This window comes from Anarhichas minor, unplaced genomic scaffold (assembly GCF_050575085.1).
Source record: "Anarhichas minor isolate MPS153535 unplaced genomic scaffold, ASM5057508v1 ptg000027l, whole genome shotgun sequence".
Taxonomy (NCBI): domain Eukaryota; kingdom Metazoa; phylum Chordata; class Actinopteri; order Perciformes; family Anarhichadidae; genus Anarhichas; species Anarhichas minor.
Window position 1 is genome coordinate 11,576,953 of NW_027466473.1, and position 20,722 is coordinate 11,597,674.

Here is a 20,722-nt window from a genome sequence, read left to right on the forward strand (position 1 = left end):
ACAGTTCACTTCTCCTTTGTTCTCTCCCCTCTCCTCCTCCTCTCTCCCCCTCTGCCTCATTCCTCTCTCGGTCACCTTGTGACGATGCGAGCCTCTCTGTGGCTCTTTCTCTCGCTGCCTTCCCCACAGATGAAGATGCGGGGGCCTGCTGTGCCCCGCCGATGCTGAGAGGAGGGAGGAGGAGGAGGAGGAGGAGGGAAGGAGAAAAGGGGAGGACGCGAGGAAACGAGGAGAAAGGACGGGAGGGAAGGAAGTAAAGAAGGGAGAGAGAGAGAGAGAGAGAGAGAGAGAGAGAGAGAGAGAGAGAGAGAGAGAGAGAGAGAGAGAGAGAGAGAGAGAGAGAGAGAGAGAGAGAGAGAGAGAGAGAGAGAGAGAGAGAGAGAGGTAGGGGGGGCTAGTGGATGTAGCTCTAGCTGTGGGCCGGGGGGGTGAGCTACCTAGCCCGGGCTGCTCTGCCGAAACATCCATGGGTGGCTGTGTCGGGAGCCACCACGACTCCTCGGGCAGCTTAAACGAGAACTCGGACGGCACTGGAGGTAACTCGCAGCGCTTATCAACCTATTTCAGTGCGTACGAGCGTGGCTTCTTCGTTTTTTTAGGGGGGCTTCCTGTGGGCTTTTCTTTGCATGTTGTGCTGGCTGGAGGTCTTCTTCCCTTCCTTTATACCCGAGCCAGACAGAGCCGGAGACAGACACGGCAGCTCCCCCCGGGTATCTCCCTCCACACAGCGGGCCTCGAAGCGAGAAACGACGCGTCGTCGCTACTTTAAAAACTGGGGGGGGGGGGTATTTACTGTGCGACGCTTTCCTCCCTTTTGTTCTTTGGTCTTTTAACTGAGCTAGCCGGCTAAAATGTAGCCTCGTTAGCTTGCTAGCTTTTCTGCATAACAAATATGGGTCACAGACGGCAATGGCTTTGCATGGGGAGTCACACAGTCTGATTTCAATCACGTCCGGACTGTTGTCTGAATGCACGCAGCACCTATGAAACACGTTAGGGCTTTTTTTGTTATGGAGTCTTTTGTGTACGCGAGGCGTTGGGTGCATGTTCAGTGCTGTGAAGTGTTGGGGGGAGAGAGAGAGGAGGATGAGGTGTCAAAACTTAAAGGGTGCTTCACCCTCATGATGAAGGAAGTGTGTTTTTCACTGTGATCAAGGCCCGAGATCAACTATGAGCAGAGCAGAGTAGTGTCAGACTACAGAAGACTGCAGCAGATTAGGTTCATTGTATTTAAGCAGTAGTGCATGCAATACCTAAGGCTATTGGGCATGTTATACTATTATTACAAAATAATATGCATAGGGAACACTGATTTTTACCACTAGCTCTTTTCTGGTGATACTGTCACTTTTAATTTGTATCAAGCTACGGTGCTGTAGACAACTTTGTGCTGTAGTTTCCTGCGTGTCTGGTCTGAAAAAAGGGGTTCCACTTCTGACCACTGAGTTATTTTAATCACAGATTTGGAGATAGAGCTTTGTGATGCTGAGCTTTAGCCTGGTTTCCTTCATGTTTTCCTTTTTGCATCCGTCTCGCCGACGTGTTCGGTCATCTCCCCCGACATCCTGGACGTCTAGATGTCCCGTAAAACAGGTTCCAGAGATCCCTGTATCTGTGGAGGAGAGTTCGTAGTAACAAGAAGCGACGCAGTGTTAAAACAAGATGCAGACAAGCAGCTGTTACTTGACACCCGGCTCGATGAGGACAGAGACGAGGCAGTTACACCCGAACACATGTCAATTTATCTGTTTTCACCAAAGCAGGTGTCATAACTAGGTTCATCGAGTTCAAGCGTCATCACTAATTGTTTTGAGGAATTACTGAAAGAAAGCCAAGTAGGCCCGTGTTTATGAGTGCATTTGTAAATTATGAACAGATGGATGAGCTGGAAAGTAGGTTACTGCAGAAGTATGAACAAACGGACAAGTAGTCAACGTGGAAAGCTTAAATTCAGGAATGTAGGAAGGTGGCGAGTGTTTGATAAGCCAAGGGCACCAGTGTTAGAATATATAAGAGGTATAAGGCCGGAGGAAGGTGTGGGATATATGGTCGACAATGGTTTATTGCTCTCTTGGTTTGTGCTCTTGTTTCCTAACAAGAGCACAGTCTTTGTTTAACTACCTTGCCCATCGGAATTTTCCAAATAGTTATAATTGTATGTTCTTTTACGCCACTTTAATGTTAAAAATAAGATTGTTTTTCTGTACCAATGTAGACTGCATTCAACCTGCAATAAGAATAGACTTAAAGAGGGGAAAAAAAGCTGCTCCTGAGGTTTTACATCGCCATGTGTCGCTAATGATGTTTATAAATGCTATTAACTGTTCGAGTGTACTGCTGGGACATCTAAATATCCCCCCACGCACAACTTAAGTTTCTTATTTTGGCAACCGAGGACCTCATTTACCCTCGTCCCTCCATTAAGTACAATAATCTGGTGGTTTTATGAGCCATTTTTAAAAAGAGAATACTCTCATAACGAATTATATCATTATATCCAACCAAAGAGGGGAAAAAGTCAATGTAGTCTGTCAGTTGGAGCTCCTATTTACTACAAACAGTCAGTTGAAGGTTGGTGTTATCGGACTGTGCCATGTGATCATCAGAGAACATGTGTACCAGCAGCAGGTGTAACTCAACACCTTGATCCGTCATCCTCTCCTCTGTCTCTGTGTTGCACACACACACACACACACACACACACACACACACACACTTCCCCGTACCTGTTGTCCCCTTCGGTGTTGATCCAGATGGTGTTATTCATCAGCCATTCTGCTGCAGATGGAGCACTGTTAGATGCTATAACCCTAACCTTGTAACTGGGTTGAGTAACACAACACGTCTAGCTCCGGTTCTGCTCAGTCTTAAGTGTGTGCTCCATGTCTATATATCACATGATGGTGTGTAGGCTCATGTTGAATCTGTCATCTGAGTTGTGAGCAGTCTCTAAAAAAACAAAACAACTGATGCTTTGTTTCAGATGAATCCTAACTCTTCTTATTCCTTCTTTCTCCTTTACTCTTCATCCCTACTTCTCATTTTCATCCTCTGTGTATTCCCCCACCTTCTCTCTCTCTCTCTCTCTCTGACTGTCATCTTCCACTTCCCTCCATCTACTTTCCCCTCCCTACATCCCCATTTGTTTCTGTTTTTCTTCTCCCCCTCCTCTATCCATCTCCATCCCCATCTTTCTTTCTTACCTCACATCTTTCCATTTACCCCACCCCCACATTCATACTCTTGTGTATCTCTTTTTCTCCTTCCTCCCACCATCCTGTCTTTTTCATCCTGTCCCCCCCCCCCCAGTGACTCTAGGGCGTAACCAGCCCCTGAAGAGAGAACGGCCTAAATGGAAAAGTGACTACCCGATGACTGAAGGCCAGCTGCGCAGCAAGAGAGATGAGTTCTGGGATACGGCGCCAGCGTTCGAGGGCCGGAAGGAGATCTGGGATGCGCTGCGGGCCGCGGCCAGCGCCTTTGAGAGCAACGACCACCTGCTGGCTCAGGCCATCCTGGACGGGGCCAGCATCACACTGCCGCACGGTAACACACACTTCCACCGTGGTAGACGTAGCAGATACCTCGTAGTGTTTGTTTTGGTATATTGTATATGGTACCTAATGTAGGACGGTTGATGATTACCTCCCTTTTTGCTAAGTTCTCTCTAGAGAAACTGAAGCTCAGGAACTCAGCTGTAGAGAACAGTTTGAGGCTTTTCTGGAGGCTGCAGATCTTCTTTTCTTCTTTTTTTGGTGCCAGATCACAGTTTTAGCTTCCCGTGATTAAATTGCGATTGCAACAACCGCAGATGTTTAAAACGCATGCTCCATTCAGAAAACTCTGCTTCACAGCAAATCAAGCACTTCCTATACTAACAGTCACCTACCGGGGGGGGGGGGGGGGGGGGGGGGGGGGGCGGCGATCCAGATGATTTGGCTTCACTTTGGGGCGCTGTCATGCTGCTGCACGCACAACCTACAGTGGCAACCTGTGAAAATCTTTCTGGAATGTTGCAGTCCAGAGCAGAAGAGTGATATGCTGTATGTTACACGTTTGAATTCAGGTGGAGAAGAACGCTATTTTAAGTCTTCTTTGGATGCGAAGATCTGTTCATTAGATTTAAATGTGAAAGTGCAATCAAAATCTTTTGTCCCAAAAAAGAATGAACAATTACTATAAATAATCGTGATCTCAATATTTATTAAAATAATCAGGATTATAATTGTTCAGCCCTAATTTTAAGAGATTTTAAGCAAGGGGCTAAAACTTTAGACAAGCGACGGCCATGGCTCCTACTTTCCTAATTCTTTGTAATTTAGTTAAATAAAAATGCCAAACGTTTGCTGGTTCCAGATTCCTAAAAGTCAGGATTTGATGCTGTTCCTTTTCATACCTGACGGTAAATTGAATATCTTTGAGTTTTGGACGGCTGGTCGTTCTTTGTGTAAAACCATGAACTATGTGGAGCAGTAGAAGCAGTGTAAAACCATTAGTTCATGCTGCATACAGTGTGTGTGTGTAGCATGAAAGTGGGACACACTGAGGGTGACTTGCTTCCTTCCCACCTGCCAAATATCATGAACAACTCTTAGATCCAGATGTCAATAGCAAATGACACATGACGTTGCAACTGCACGTACAAATTCTGGCCTCAAATCTATTTGAACACAGATTGTGGTGGGTAGCTTTAGAACAGCCTCCGTGTTTGTCCAGCTTGAGGCAGTAACACATCCATCTTAAGCTCATGCAGCTACCTTCATGTTGAAGTTTCATAAACCGGAAGTAAACTTTCCCACACAGGGCTATTCTTCTCTGCTTGTGTGAGTGGCTTCTGCACACAGCGATTGAGTGTTTAATCAATATGGAGCCGATTCCAAGCAGCAACAAGCATTTACAGCATTCAGCCCGCAGTTAAAAGGGGTTACAGATGCTGAAGTATATCTCAATGACCGCATTGTGGAGTTGAGACTGAAGCTATTAGGGGGTATATACTGCACTGTATGAGGAATCAATAAATAATACACTAAAAGAGAGGCGTGTCCTTGGAAGGATGTAATGAAGTAATCACTCGGGTACGTACGAAGATAGTGTCTCCTCTAAAACTTTCTGGAGAGCGTTCACATAGAACGAATCAATACAGTTGGCCAACAGTTACACTAGCGCTCACATCACCTCAGTTACCAAACAGACAGGCTGTCCATGCATGTGAACACAGTCAGTGCTCCTTTCCCTTCAGTAGTTTGGTCAGATCAGATCCCGATGTGCTGCAGCTGTGGATTCCCCAGGCCTGATGTCACCATTTCGCCAATCCAGCACTCCAGTCCAACGAGCAGCCTGCTCACTTCAATGTTTGTTTCACTCGCAGCCTCTTCTATTGCTCTTATTCTGCTCAACTGGTTACTTGGGCACAGTGGTGCTTTGAGCTAAAAGCTAATGTTGGCATGCTAACATTCTCCCGATGACAAGGGCTAGTATGACAAGCATTCGGTTTATTGCTCTTTGAAAGTGTTTACTCGCATAATTATGCTATTATAGTATCATTAAATCAGAGGCTTAAAATATTCTTAAAATTTAAATTATTTTGTTTATCGTAGTCATTTCTTGGGACAAAATATCGTCGTGCAAAAGTAGTTACCTCGACAGGCCGAGGATTCATCACCTTTGGACTGTGAATGTCTGTAAATAAAGTTTCATGGCAATCTAGCCAATAAATCTGTCCAACAGTTGTATCCAATAGTCTGGACCAAAGCGGTAGACCGACGTACCGACGAGAGAAAAATGAAGCTGTTCAGAATCAGTCAATGATCCTGAAGAAACTCTTTGAAAACGCTTCAATTTCCATTACTGTGCTAACACATTACAGTGCAGACTTTGTTGTTGCCGTTCAGCAAACGGAATTGGATATTTTATTTATTTTTTAGAACTTTATTCATAATGGACACTGCCCACTCTTTAGAGATGCATCAGTTGATGGGCTCCTTCTTCTAATTGGATTGGAGACCAACTTGATCTGCGGTGTTCAAACGCGACTCTGTGAAGCAGAAGATGGGAGCCATTTGCATCGGCCTGTTGGTCAACATGTTGGATTTTCATCAAACAATAACCTCATCTTCTCTGATTCACATCATTATAAGCTTCGTGTTTCAGCCATAACCAGTCAAGCTCCTTTTTGGGTGGCCGTGCGAAAGAGCCCTGCAGCAACAAAGACTCTTTAATGTAAACAGATGTTTTCTTGCTCGTCTTAAATTTGGTGTGCAAAGGCCGATTTCCTCCCCCCCCCCTGCAGGGTTGTTTTTCAATACAAACACTAAATGAAAGCCAAAAGGCATTAGCACCACCTGGAACCAATTAGGATTCTGCAGCTGAACACTAATGTGGAGCCAAACCACAGACGAAGAAAAAGCAAGTGAGATATACCGACAGAATCATATCCACATCATGTTTGTAGAATGTCAGTGACCCGTGTGTAACATCTGTCTTGTTTTATAGATATTAGCCTTTTTTTTGACATTAGCTATGAGAGCTTTCACATATTTAGCCGTGTCAGCTGGTACCTCACTGTGACATGAAAGGACTTTGAAGGCCCAGACACAGCAACAAAGGCCGACAGCCTCACATTGTCTTTGTCGTGGCCAAAAAAAAGTTTCACTTGAACACACCGTAAAGACCTCAGACAACGGTGAACTAGCATGTTGCGTGAGAGGAAATAACTCTCCGTACCAGCAGGTGGCGGTAGTCTGTGTTCATTATTCAAAAAGGGAAACCGGAAGACTCCAGACTGAGGATGTACAAGCCGTTGTTATGATCCACACACCAAACACAGCAGCGTTTGCCGACCATTTTCACACCACTCTCGCGCACCACTTGACTTCATTCCAGATGGCCGCGTCGCTGTGAAAAATCTGTGTATGATGTATGAATGATTAGATGAGATGAAGATAAAACATGAGAGGAGCCCTCTGTGTAATAGCAATAATAAAATAAAGCAGTAAAAAGATGACATCACATAAAAGCCAGTCTGTAAAAAATGTGTTTTAAGTGATTTAAAAGAGATTCCTGATTCTGTGAGCCTTACCTCCTCAGGCAGCTCGTTCCAAAGCCGAGGGGTCCTGATGGCAAAAACACGGTCACCTTTAGTTTACACTGCTTTGTGACCAGACACACAGATATCCTTAGTTTCAAAGTTGTCAGGGCAGAGACCACCGTAAATAACCAGATCAAGGGTTTAACACTGTGAGTGTGTGGGCTCCTTTATAGCCTGAGTCATACTTTAATATAAAATGGGATCGTAACCCAACAAACTCTTGGATGAAAACACTGTCAGGCCTGTACTATAAAACCGAGATGTTCAAATGAAGTCAAACAGACATGTAAAGTGTTCCCCCCCCCCCCCCCCCCTCCTGGTTGTTTGGTTTACAATAACTTCTGTATTTCTTTTCACACCAAGGGTTTTTTTGATGAGTGCTGTTGTTGTTGTCCACATTACCGCACATTTCAGTTTTGGAAACAAAGCGAAGCTCTCGTTCCCTCTCACATTCGCTCTGTGTCGAGCAGAAAGCAACATCCTGTGGGCTTCTGCTGACTCATCTCAGTCTCGCTTACCACAAAGCTCACTGTCTCTCTCTCTCTCTCTCTCTCTCTCTCTCGAGTGGCTCGCGCCTCAGTTTAAGTCATTAAACAATACAAGAGAGGTACAAGAAGTTTAATTATTTACAGAAGAGACTTCTTGCTTTTTGTGTCACCCTGGTCTTTAATTATTTGGTTCTAATTTTAAAAACATCTGGGATGAATTGGCTGATGAATTGGGATTTTACTCACACTTATATATTACTCTTAAAGGTAAAAAAAAAAAAATAACCTAAGGCAAGCAAACGTTGCGATCAAAACACCCGTTACCACAATAAAACGACTTGGTGTTTTCAGGTGTGCAACGTAGTGACACACTACTGTGCAGGGTGACCTGTCGGGGGGCCCCCCTCCAATCACCACTGTAGTTTCTGTTTGTGGAATTCTGTGACCTCTTCACTACATCTTACCCCCCCCCCCCTTTCTCATCCAACTCTATACTCTGTGTCTGAATCACAGTAGGTCAAAAGTGACATGTCTTTTAAAGTACTCACCAAATCCCTTTTGTCCTGCTTTCACTCCTCTTCCCTCAGTCTTTGTTTTTCTGTTGAGTCCGACTCTCATTTCTCCATTCCGTCTTATTAAAGCCAAATGTGAACAAGAGTTCAGGCTCCGGCTTTGTTGAATGGAAACAAAGTTACGTGAGTGTTTGACTTTCAGATTAAGAGCGAAACAGTGAAAATATACAAAAGTAAACAGCTATTTCGATACAACACAACTGTGCCAAAAGGTTGTCGAGCTCGTGCATAGCGAGGCACCCGAAAGCGCTCCTTATCCAGACCGTTCATCATAACCAAGGGACAGTTGAGGGTTTACCTGAAACGTTCACTTCAGTTGTTAATTGCTTCGTAGTGGAACTTCCCAGTAAAACATGAACCTAGTGTACTAAATATAACTGTTCTGTTCATATTGGTATGTGGGTTACAGTAAGCTGTAACCTTCTGCCGATGATGGTTTCTAATGTCGAAGTTGTATATGTAATTCCTATAACAACACACACCGTGCATTAAAAATAGCTGCGGTAAGTACAGCAGATCATTTCAGCAAATCGAGAAGTAACCTGTCGGTGTTTCACCTCGCTTCTTCCTTTGAAAGGTTATATTCACGGGTTAGAATGGACTTGTCTAAAATGTTGTGTGCCCCACCACACTTTCAATGAAGCTGAAGATGATGTTATCGTAACTGATAGGAATGATGCTCGCAACTGTAAAAATAAACAGTTTAAAAAGGAAAAAAGCAATCCTTTGACATTTATGTAAAGTGTTGACACGTTGTTCCGTTCTTCCAGGAGCTCTGACTGAATGTTACGATGAACTGGGGAATCGATACCAGCTGCCGGTCTACTGCCTCTCTCCTCCCGTCAACATGATCGAAGAGCGCTCCGATGAGCCCGACGGTTCGGATCAGGACTCCGGCGCCGCCGAGCCGTCCACGGGCAGCGCCAGCGACGCCGGCTCGGGAGGGGAGTGCCGGCTCCGGCTCCGGCTCTCCACGGGCCGCGACCTCCGGCTGGTGGTCCGCTCCACGGACACGGTGGGCATGATGAAGCGCCGTCTACACAGTCAGGAGGGCGTGCCTGCCGCGACCCAACGCTGGTTCTTCTCAGGTCGGCCACTGACTGACAGACTGCGCTTGGACCAACTCAACATCTCCAGGGACTACGTAGTGCAGGTCATCCTCAGCCAGCCAACACCGTCCGAGCCGGCGTCGACGACAGGACACACACCAGAGGCCTCCGGACCGGCGGCAGGGGAAGGAGTGGCAGCGCTGTCGCAAGAGCCGACGCCCGTCGAGAATTAACTCGGCCCCAACCTGGAAGCCCGGAGAGAGGCGGAGGAGGAGGAGGAGGATAACAAGGGAGACAATGAAGAATGAGAGTTGATTCTCACTTTTCTTTTCTTTTCTCTTCTCGTCTCTTCTCTTCTCTTCTCTTCTCTCCTCATCTCTTCTCTTCTCGTCTCTCCTCTTCTCTTCTTTTCTCTTCTCTCCTCGTCTCTTTTCTCCTCGTCTCTTTTCTTCTCTTCTCTTTTCTCTTCTTCTCTTCTCTCCTCTTCTCTCCTCGTCTCTTCTCTCCTCGTCTCTTTTCTTCTCGTCTCTTTTCTTCTCGTCTCTCCTCGTCTCGTCTCTCCTCGTCTCGTCTCTCCTCGTCTCTCCTCTTCTCGTCTCTTCTTTTCTTCTCGTCTCTCCTCGTCTCGTTTCTCCTCGTCTCTCCTCTTCTCGTCTCTTCTCGTCTCTTCTCTTCTCGTCTCTCCTCGTCTCGTCTCTCCTCGTCTCTCTTCTCGTCTCTTCTCATCTCTTCTCTTCTCGTCTCTCCTCGTCTCTCCTCTTCTCGTCTCTTCTCATCTCTTCTCTTCTCGTCTCTCCTCGTCTCTCCTCTTCTCGTCTCTCCTCGTCTCTCCTCTTCTCGTCTCTTCTCTTAGTTTGTGCTGAGATGGGCTTTGTTCGGGCAGAGGTTGTCTGCCGGAGCAAAACGGACTCTTGAATTGAGAAAAAGACTCTTCCTTTTGGTTTTACACGTTGATATTTTGACCTTTTTGAAGTCTTTTTAACTGTTCCCATGGAAACCAAACAACAAAAAGAGAACTATGTCAGATGGCATAAAAAGGGTTTTCTGAGCAACACTGATGTTCAAATGTTTCTGTGTTTCAGTTTCCGCTCAAGTTCTGCTCTCTGACAAAACTTGGGTCGGCAGAATTCTGTTTCTGAGGGCACAGGGTTATACTTACATATAAATACATTTTCACTACCATACAATTCAACAAGTTCAGAAGGAAGAAGACGCTAAAACAATCGTGACGGTTATTCAAACAGCTCATTTGGGGATTGAGCCAGTATACCGTGCTGTAAGGAAAGGTTGCTAGTTAGTAAACAGATGTGTCGGGGGGGCATGACGATGTGTTACCGAGCTGCCGCTGGATCAGACGCTTTATTTCACTCTGCTTCACAGAACAATCATGTAATAAACATTAAGTAGTCAGTCAGCCTGTGTGTGTGTGTGTGTGTGAGTGTGTGTGCATAAGCGTATGTGTGCGTGGATGTTCGTATATGATCAAAACCACAATTATTTGTGTGGCAAAAAGGATAAAACGTCAGAAACACAGTTGCATATTTTGATTAAAAATAAAATGTTTTTAATTCAAATTGATCACTGTTTCTATTCCTCAGTCTCTTGTCTAATTATTTGCTTTGAATGTGTTCATATTTCGATATAGAGGTGGAACAAACGTTATAGCGCTATCTTAGCAATCGCAATTGCAGTTGGCATTGTGGGAAATAAACTATACTATTTGCTTTCTTGCTAAGAGTAAGGTGAAGAGATCGCCACCACTCTCATGTCTGTCTAATAAATACGAATCAGTGGCCAGCAGCCAGATAGCTTAGCTTAGCTTAGCTTAGCTTAGCTTAGCATAAACATTTGAATCAGGTAGGCTGGCTCTGTCTAACGGTAAGGATAAATTTGTACACAAACCAAAATGTTAAAACTGTTAAAATAAAGCCGGTGGTTCATGGGGAGAGTGTTGTTTTCAAAAGGCAACCAGGGGAAACCTGAGGCCTGACTGGCCTGGCCAAGAATAAGAGTTGGCTCTAAAGGAAGGAAATTTATATCAAAGGTAGGGGGAAGCAGCTTTGCTGCAAAGTGTTAACGTGCAGGAAAAAGAGCCGCAACTGCATCGGCATGTATATTGGCCAGAGTGTCGATGCAGCATGTGTTGAAGCAATAGGTTCACATTAGGTTTGACATTGAGACTGGAAGCAGGGGCAAACAGCTGGCTCTGTCCAAAGATAAGAGACCCACCTATAGCTCCTTTAAATCGCCTCATTCCAGCCGGACAGAACATGGAAAATTCCTTGGAAAAAAGAAAAGAAAAACCCCATGATGCAGAGAGGCCGTCTAGAAAGAAGAAGCCACTGTAAGCTTTGTGTTTGAATGAAGTGCTGCCAACTTGCATTCCCAGCCTGAGAACAAATATGCAAACGTCAATCAGCCAGTGACGGAATGTGGAAGGAACTAACCTGTGTGCTAACAAGCTCCGTGCCATCAGTAGCGTGAACCACTGAATGGCGTTAACATGTGTAACTAAGCATTTGAGTTTTATTTGTGGAGGAAGAAGGAGAGTTAATGGCCCACTTTCCTGCTACTGAATGTGAAAGGTCACGCTGTACATGAGTGACTGGCAGAAGGTAAGTGAATGCAACATAAGGTCAGTGTGGCATTGCATGTCAAGTCCTCATAATTGTGGCTTTTTTGGGGGGTAAATACCTTTATACATCATACCTGCTCAAGTATCAGTCTCAAAATGTCATTTTCTTTGTGCGCGAATGTTATTACAATAATACATTTTATAAAAGTTTTCATTTACATGAATCTTGTAATTCGGGACATGCGTGTGGGCTCAATTAGGTGCTCTTTCTGAGCCACAAACTTTTGTTCAGAAACCACAGCGCACACTATAGCCATGAGCGATAGTCATCTATTACCTTTTGAGCAGAGCGACGTTGAATCAAAAGAAACCTCCATAACTATAATCAGGAAAGAGTTATAGTAAATGGTCTGCTGGCTATCATCACAGCTATACCTGCTCTGGCATAGTGAAATGTTAGTGGTTACAATGGGAGCACAATGAATGATGGAAACTCCTCTCATAAATCATAGCACGCAGGTAACTTCCCAGATGAGATATTTCTTTTTCTACATGGGCCAAAGAACGCTTGCGTCACAAAGCAAATCCAGCGATCCCTCGTGGGACCCCTTCACATGTGAAACAATTGTATTTCTTCACAGTGGTTCTATTCTCTTTTCCACGTCAATGGAAGTTTCATCACGCTCTGCTTTCTTGTTCTCGTTCCTACTTTTATGACCATTTTCCAGGGTACCTGTTGACATTTAGTGATACACCACCGCACACTGTCATGCGCAAACAAACTTGATTTTTTTCCAGTTCCCTTTCACAGAGGTTTCTGTCTCTATTGTCCTCCCCGCACTTCCTCCACAATGGTCTGTGTGGCTGCACTATCATACACGCAATTTCACAATGGAATATGATATATCATGAATTGGGCTTTTGCCATCTTCCTCATGACTGGGTGAATCAGGCTGAAGAAAAGAGGAAACTTAAATACGATAATGGGGATCTGTTCCTTTGCTTCTCAATTAATACAACTTGTCCCGGTGTTTCCAAGTGATGGACAACATCACGATCTCAAGTCAACACACACACACACACACACACACACACACACACACACACATGCACTCACGGGGCAGTTCCTCTTCGTGTTAGGGATTTTTTTTTTTTACCTTCTGTTGCATAAATACAAGCAGCAGCATGCTGAGTTCATGCAGATAACTGAACACATACTGAGAATAGCAACCTCACCTCTCTGGCATCCTCATCAGGTCACCTTGCAGTTGTGAACATTTTGGATCAAGTCCAGTTGTCAAGGTAAGATCTACTATATGAATCTTAAGTTATCTATAAAGATTATCTGGTTTTTTTTCTTCAGCATTTTATTAAGTAGGTCTTTATTCAAATATATTGAATAAATATCTCTTTTAAAGTAAAAATGTTATTGAAAGAAATTGGCAAACTCTTCAAATCTTGAATTAGATGATTTCCTTATGGCATTGTCAGAACTACTTTTACTCAAGTACTAAAATTACTTAAATGCACCTTAGAGGTACTTGTATGCTTTACTTCAGAAGAAGTTGCAAAACCTTTTGTTGTAAATTACTCTCCTTTTACTTTTCCTCCGCTACATTTCAGAGAAAAGTGTTGTACCTTCTACTACTTTTATTTTAGGATAGCTACTTGTTAAAAATACCCTTGTATTGTTTGGGTGACAAACCTTATAGGATATTAGAATAAGCTGAGCAGGTCGAGGTTTAAGCATATAAACTTCCCTCCGTTAATGTACCTGCCCTTATTGTCCTTTTTTCCAGATGCGTGCATTGTTCCTAATGGTCCTGTATGCTGGACTGTGCTACGCCAGCTCCATCAGCGACCAAGAAAACATAGAGACCCTGATGGATAATGGTTGGTAGCTCCTCCTTTCTCTACTGAATCTTCCTCTCCGTTTGTGTCTTCGCAGTAAATGCTGATTCAAGTCAGTCTGTGTGAATGTGTGTTTTCTTGTCTATGATTTAACTAGTTCTGGTCCTGAGGGTGCCTTACGGGGAGAGCACCATGGTGTATGTTCCTCTGAGCTGTGGAGACGCTTATGAAAACCAACCTGTGGTCTGGAAGAAAGATGGTAATACAACTGTTACTACTACAAGTAATACTGCTTCTACTATCACCGGTACTTCTAATAGTACCTGTGCAGATTTGATACAGTGCTAATCAATCTGAAAAATATGAGATTATCTGAAAAACTAAAATACTTCAGTCAGATTTTTCTGTGTCTTTATGATATTTTGAGGCATCATTGTTACGTTGAACTATTCCCCTTGTCTCAGGCGAGGCGACTGAACCAGCTCTGCAGGGGAACCAGGTCACGGTCCTAGTGGAGGAGATGAACGGAGGAAACTACACTTGTCACCTCGGTCCAAATGGAGATTACCTCAACCACACTTTGATCCTGATCCAAGTAGTCCCAGACAACAGGGCTGTCATACTGGAAGAAGGATCCCCTGAAACAGGTGAGATAGGAAAGATGGAGGGAGAGAGGAAGGAGGAGAACAAAGAAGGCACACAATGAGAGGAAAGACAAACAGAGAGAGATAAAGATGTGTTGTGTAATTGGACCTATGGGGGTATTTCCCTGGAGGAGACATCAGACGGATGTCACTTTAGAGCTGAGTTAAGAAAGAATGTGGGAGACATGGGGGGAAAAATAGACAGAGGCTGTTGCCCAAAAGCAGACAACATTTAAAAGATAAGATGAATGGCGGGGCACATGAAGAAATGGGATAAAAGGAGGAGCAGAGGTAGTGTGATGATGGGAAGGTAAGGCACAAGTGGACAGAGAGAGAGAGAGAGAGAGAGAGAGAGAAAGGAACGAGTCAACACAACGATCAAAATAAGTTACCTAAAGGGGAGAAAACATTAAAAATAGAAAGAAAGCATCTTTGTCCAATTCATGGTTATACTTTTATATAATTATATAAAAATATATATAAACCAAAAGTTGTGAAAAGCTCTAAGAAGCTTCAGAACTGTTTGTACTACCAGCTTTGTGCCATATGCAATGATTTATTGATGTTTAAATGCTAGGGACCTTCAAAATAAAGTGCTCTGAAACACAAACATATAGAGATAAATTGTTCACAAGAGCATTCGACACAAAGAGAAAGACTCAGAGTGCTAACAGTGTTTCTCTTCCTCACAGGTCACATTCACTGTTCAACACCTAACTATAAAGGCTCCTTCCACTGCACCTGGAGGAGAACGAGGTTGAGACCCGACGCCTCTGTGCTCCTGGTGAAGGCACAACGGTGAGGACAAAATGCAAATACTCATTAATATCAGGAGTGGATCCTGTATCCTGCATCCTGTTTCGAGATTGGAGTATTGTACCAACCACTTTGTCTTCAATCTAGTAATATGGAAAATATTTCCTGTGAGCTGGATGCTGAGGGATCAGGGATTCACTGCCAGGACCCCAGCTGCCCATACAAAGAGGATCAGCACCGCATCTCCCTCACCATCTACATACGCAGCGTTTTTCTCCTCGAGGCCTACGCAAAGGCTTTCTACCTGAGAGAGATTGGTAAGTGATTGTATTCTATTGTGTGGCCTCATTTTCATCCATCCATCCTTATTGCCTTCTGTCTTTGCCTTCCGTTGCGATCCTGCTGCATCCTTCTCATTGTACTTTTACGCTCCCCTTTCCCCCCTTCATCATATCTAGTGAGGCCGGAAGCACTCCCTAACCTGTGCATCAGTAATGGGAAGGTGTTCAGCTGGAGCTACCCTGACTCCTGGGAGAAGCCCTCCACCTACTTTGGCCTGCAGTTCCAGGTGAAGGTGGTCCACAAAGGATCATCCTGTGACAGTGAACGCCACATAATGGTAATCAATATGTGCAATGAAGTACAGTAGATCCGATTCAAGTTACACTTACTGTAAAAACACATTTGCTGACTTCCAGTTGAACCACACTTCTTTGTCTTTAATGTGTGGTCTCTTCTCTTGTGCAGCTTAACACCATTCAGGAAGCGAAGTATGAGGTCAACGTGAAAACCCAAAAGTATGTTTTCTGTGTGCGAGCTCAGGACAAATACACCAACGGGCCATTTAGCCACTGGAGCTTCTGCACGTAAGTATATAACTTGGGCCATTTAGAACTGTTTTGACTGGGGTTTGTCACCAAATACCTAATTTGATGAGAGCATATGATTTATCCAAATAATATCAAGTCATGCCGCCAACATAGATCTGATCCACACTGTTTCATTCCAACATGTCCCGTCTCCAGAGTAAATAAAGACACCGTGGGCTGCATCACTGGACCGAAGCTATAAAGGATGGAAGAGCTCAAGTTTGCAAGAAATAATTTTTCTAACTCATTTTTTATTGCAATGCACAAAAACGGGTGCTTTCGGACTGAATGCATACCTGTACAGTATTTATTGATCTCGATGGAACTTTGATAATTTGTGATATGATTGAAAGTCCTTCCTTTGTGCCCTCTGTGACGTTATTTACAACTATGCTTGCAGAATTGTTGCTAAAAGGGTTATTAAAATGTCATAATAAATTGATAAACATATTAATATACTGCACTTCTGGCATTTTGTTGTGTAACACCTCAGATGTATTTTATATACAGTGGTAGTTCTTGAAAAAGATGTTACTACTCATTTCAAAATTACTTCAAGAACGCTGACGAACACGAGTTAAGTTAGGTACAAAAAAAGGTTTATTGTCATATTTACAGCCAGGACGTCAGGGATGTGATGAGGAAAACATTCATTAATGAAGCGGCTACCAGAAAGATAACAAAGCAGATAATGCACGTTTTGCGTGATGTGACAGCATTTTTGCTACAAAACCAGTCTCGATCTCAACTCGGCTGCTAAGGTCCCAGTAGCTTTGAGGATTATTGCATATTTTTACATGTCCAACTGTGAAGGTTGCAGGCATCGGTTTGATGCTCACGGACTTTATAGGTTTGTCTTGGGCAAGCGCTCTCAATATTATCTGCATTTCCAATTTTCCACTTTAAGTCTTCAATACTCGTTGCACAAAATGTACTTGCAAGAAGTACTCCTGTAAACCTCTTATATGTTAAATTAGTTAAGCTTATTCTTCTCTGTTGAATTTCACATTCAATCATTTCAAATGAAGAATATTGGCTTTTTGATGGTGAATCTCAATCTCTTCAGTATATATAATAATAGGCAACATCTCAACTTCGTACAGGGGTGGGGGAAACTTATTGACCTTAAAACCATGATGAAATATTTGTATTCGTTTTTTACTTGCATGGTAGAGCAGAGGGGCTCGATAGTCAGAGCAAAGTATGCCGACTTTTTAGTGAAAGACATGCAACTTCACACTTCCTATGAGGTGAAAGTGCTACAACCGCCCCCCCCCACACTTTTTCAGTCCCAATACCGACACCTGGGCTTTGGATATCGGCTGATACCGAGTAGTGATCGGAGACCAGTCTTTAAAGAATAAACTCTGTGCCCCGCCCTATGGAAGGAACCGGGCTCATCCTTTTATGTGTAAGGCAACATTAGGCTCAACTCAAACATTGCTTTCCTAACTTTGTAAAACAAAATAACAGATGAATACATAGATGTACATTGACGGAATTGTTATTTATTAATAAAATAATAAATCGTACACCTACAACTTGGTAAAAAAAAAAACAATCCTCAAAAGTAACAGGAACTACAATTCAAGTGTAAACCGTTTAAATGCAGCAACAAATTGGTCAAAACTTAAACAGGAATAACCAGGATGTAATATATAGAGTAAATGAGCACAACCTAATAGATTGGCCCGATCCAACTATTTGAGTCAGTATCAGCCCGATATCCGATATCGATGCATCCCTAATGATCACCACACAGACGGGTGGTGACTGCCGTTACTATTGTAATGAATGCAACATAAAAAATGTGTGAGAGACAACATGCAAAGATATAAATCGGGAAGCCCATCTCAGTCCTGAGCCTTTGAGAGTTGGCGTCTGCAGGCTTATTGTAGGATTTGTATTAAGGTTTGTAATAAAGGGCTTGTAATAGCCATGTTTGTGTGTGTGAGAGAGAGAGAACTGGATGATGGGATAGTAGTGTCCAGCCTTTGCCGAGGATGCAGTCCCTCCTCAGTGATGCTGCCTCTTAGATAGGTACCTACACACACACAGACACATTCAGTACACATAATACTGATGATACTTCATATTTTTAGGTGCTACAAGCATGCGGTGTGTCAGTACTAAACTACACATCATTACTGCTTAGCATACGTGTGCCTACCTCTCCCAGTGCTTGTGGTTGAGTCCGCTGAAGTCCTCAAGCTTGGCTATTTCTTTGAGGTACTGAGCCAGTTTATAGAGTTCCCTGTCCTTCTCTCTGTTAAGATGGGCCTTCATGAAGGGTCGGATCTAACACACACACACACACACACACACACACACAATAGGATTCAGGAAAACCTGTGCTTAACGTTGACAATGATGAGGAAGAAGTGAAGGTCGAAAGCAATGACGATAATGCGGGCCCGCCTACCTTCAGTCCGTTCTGTGGGTTCATGAGGAAGTTTCGTCCGATGTCGTCAAACATAATGGTGTTCCTCCTGTTGTAAAATTCTTCGTACTTCCCCCATATCACTCCCAGGGGCTTCACCTGGATATGAGGATACAGTGCAAATAAAAGGCACAATCTACAATCAGAAGTTAAACAAAAGGGAAGGAAACTGCACCACACAACTACATGTAAATATAGATGCTTTCTTCTGCTGTGAAAGTAATAACAGCAGCAGTAAAACACGGCAATATCTTCATTTATGATCCGCTGTGTGTGTGTGTGTACTAACCTCCACAACCCCTCTCTTCGGGGTATGTACCGTAATCATTGCTGCACTGTCCAACATGAAGGTAATCTTGTAGTTCGGGTTGTCTGTCACCCCCAGCTCCTACACACAAACACACACACACACACACACACACAGGCAGTAGTGTTGTTTTCTGCTCCGATCTGTGTTTTAAATTGATTAACACTGCCATCTTTTGGCAAAAAAGGGTAAAGTACAGTAATGTTAGCAGGAGTGGAGCTTGAGCAACGACACAAAGAACACAACAAGTGGAATACTTACTTTCATTTTGGCATCAATCCACTTCATACTTGTAGCAGCTGTGGAGAGAAAGCACATGTGTAAGATGTGTATTCCACAAGCACTAATTGCTGGGTAGCAGCACAGAGAGGAAATAAACAACTAAATGGCCATAAGATAGAAACTTAATAGATAAAAACAACAACAAAACTGTCCTACTGAGGGTGTCCAGTGGCCTATACAAGTTGAGTTGTACAGTCAATGTTGCATTTTCATCAATTACATCTAGAGTGATGCATGGCATTCAGTCCAAATTCAGACCTTCACAAGAACAGACAAGGAGATACGTACACCAGATGACAATGTCATAGTCCTCGTAGGCTGATGTCAGAAACTCGTGAAGGTAAGGTCTCATCAGCTCCTGACCCGTTTCCGCACACGACTTGTGATCTAAACACACATAGGTTGCAGACATCAATGCAACTGATGTCAACATTTTAAATGTGTTCATAAAAGACTCAACCCTATGAACCTCACATATAACATATGCGTGCGTACACACGAGGAGAAGAAACAGTGGAGACGCAGTATCAAAGTAAATGTTGTGTAATGTGTAGTTAGAGTAAACGCACAGTGTTTGCTCTTAGCATGCTATGATTTAAGTCAAGGTTTCCCAGTCACATTCTGATCGAGACAAATGCCGGCGTCACTGTAACTCACCGAACAGCGTGTAGTCCACATCTAGTACCAGAAGCCTTTTGCCTTCTCTGGGAGGGTTCATCTCCTCCACCCTGTAGTCTTTCACTCTACGGGCGATCTTTGCCAGATTCTCCTCTCTAGAAGAACAACATAGAACAACATCCGTCTCTCAGACACACACGGATACATTTCCTCTCACAAATGTCATCTCGCTCCTGTGCAGCCACACAAACGCACACACACACACACACGCCGTTACAATAACTAACCTGTTCTCCACATTAATGACCTCCTCCTCAATGTCAAAATCATTGACCACATCATCGTTCTCTGGGGGAGGGGCTAAAACCTCTTCCTGCACAAAACAAAACAGTTACCGATCAGCAAAGGGGAACCTTTAACACAACACAGTACATCAGACTTTAGATAACACCATCATCAACAAGTAGCAGGACCATCACCTAACAAACCACTTACTGAACACATGATTAAAGCTAGTTAGTGACCGTAAGTCTGTCACTCTTTCAATAACTATCATGTTTCATTAAACTACAAATTAGCCGGTCACTCGGGCACATTGCCAGTTGACTGGGAAACTAGTCCTTAGTCCCAAGCAGATATCTTTGAAGTCCCCCACCACCTACCAGGCTCTCCTCTCTGGTACCCATCATCATGATCTTAGTGTTGGGCTTCAGCTTCAGGGAGCCCAGCTTCACCTCATCCTCTGCAGGTTTACCTGGAGAAAGAACAGAAGGAAAGGGAGATAATGTCCCGATATCTTGTCCACCTGTTTTGGATATCATATGTTATTATTTACGCTAGCTCCACCAGGTTGTGACCACGGATGCCCTCTCACCTTTGATCTTGAGTCCCAGTAGTTTCTGTCTCTCTGGCAGCACCCCAGTCAAGGTCTTAATGGACTGTTTCAGGTCCATCACCGTGTCCTCCTCAGACAGAGAACTGATAGAGTACTCCTGCCCTCCCCACTTTATGATCACTGATACAGACATGGCACACACGGGCTCTTCTCACACACACACACACACACACACACACACACACACACACACACACAAACAGACACACACACACACACACACACACACACACACACACACACACACACACACACACACACAACACACTCGGCTGCAGCTGGAGTTAGG

The 20,722-nt window shown here is 43.8% G+C and overlaps 3 protein-coding genes across 3 annotated transcripts; 2 read left to right on the forward strand and 1 right to left on the reverse strand.

The window, feature by feature from the left end:
• The first annotated feature begins 265 nt into the window (after window positions 1-265).
• ubtd2 (ubiquitin domain containing 2) lies at window positions 266-10,774 on the forward strand. The gene is made up of 3 exons (XM_076102558.1): window positions 266-536; window positions 3,310-3,546; window positions 8,918-10,774. The coding sequence occupies exons 1-3, from the start codon at window positions 467-469 to the stop codon at window positions 9,427-9,429; spliced, it is 819 nt and encodes a 272-aa protein (XP_075958673.1). The 5' UTR covers window positions 266-466; the 3' UTR covers window positions 9,430-10,774.
• A 2,796-nt stretch (window positions 10,775-13,570) lies between these two features.
• On the forward strand, window positions 13,571-16,093 carry il12bb (interleukin 12B, b). Its single transcript, XM_076101421.1, has 8 exons — window positions 13,571-13,664; window positions 13,780-13,881; window positions 14,087-14,269; window positions 14,959-15,064; window positions 15,170-15,339; window positions 15,481-15,641; window positions 15,770-15,888; window positions 16,048-16,093. Exons 1-8 carry the CDS (start codon window positions 13,571-13,573, stop codon window positions 16,091-16,093), a joined length of 981 nt encoding a protein of 326 aa, XP_075957536.1.
• Window positions 16,094-17,379: 1,286 nt separating this feature from the next.
• On the reverse strand, window positions 17,380-20,722 carry ublcp1 (ubiquitin-like domain containing CTD phosphatase 1). Its single transcript, XM_076102664.1, has 10 exons — window positions 20,413-20,722; window positions 20,201-20,292; window positions 19,826-19,911; window positions 19,578-19,693; window positions 19,209-19,307; window positions 18,900-18,937; window positions 18,621-18,719; window positions 18,314-18,430; window positions 18,062-18,189; window positions 17,380-17,935 (listed from the first exon to the last, which is right to left on the reverse strand). The coding sequence occupies exons 1-10, from the start codon at window positions 20,564-20,566 to the stop codon at window positions 17,908-17,910; spliced, it is 957 nt and encodes a 318-aa protein (XP_075958779.1). The 5' UTR covers window positions 20,567-20,722; the 3' UTR covers window positions 17,380-17,907.

Bases quoted from the DNA above. Each gene is read 5' to 3' on its own strand.
- ubtd2 (XM_076102558.1), top strand. From the start codon at position 467: ATGGGTGGCTGTGTCGGGAGCCACCACGACTCCTCGGGCAGCTTAAAC. The intron at 537-3,309 runs GTAACTCGCAGC...CCCCCCCCCCAG, and splicing joins GAACTCGGACGGCACTGGAG to TGACTCTAGGGCGTAACCAG. The intron at 3,547-8,917 runs GTAACACACACT...CCGTTCTTCCAG, and splicing joins CAGCATCACACTGCCGCACG to GAGCTCTGACTGAATGTTAC.
- il12bb (XM_076101421.1), top strand. From the start codon at position 13,571: ATGCGTGCATTGTTCCTAATGGTCCTGTATGCTGGACTGTGCTACGCC. The intron at 14,270-14,958 runs GTGAGATAGGAA...TCTTCCTCACAG, and splicing joins AGAAGGATCCCCTGAAACAG to GTCACATTCACTGTTCAACA. The intron at 15,065-15,169 runs GTGAGGACAAAA...TCTTCAATCTAG, and splicing joins CTCCTGGTGAAGGCACAACG to TAATATGGAAAATATTTCCT.
- ublcp1 (XM_076102664.1), bottom strand. From the start codon at position 20,566: ATGTCTGTATCAGTGATCATAAAGTGGGGAGGGCAGGAGTACTCTATC. The intron at 19,912-20,200 runs GTAGGTGGTGGG...TGTTTTGTGCAG, and splicing joins GTACCAGAGAGGAGAGCCTG to GAAGAGGTTTTAGCCCCTCC. The intron at 18,720-18,899 runs GTAAGTATTCCA...GTTTGTGTGTAG, and splicing joins GGATTGATGCCAAAATGAAA to GAGCTGGGGGTGACAGACAA.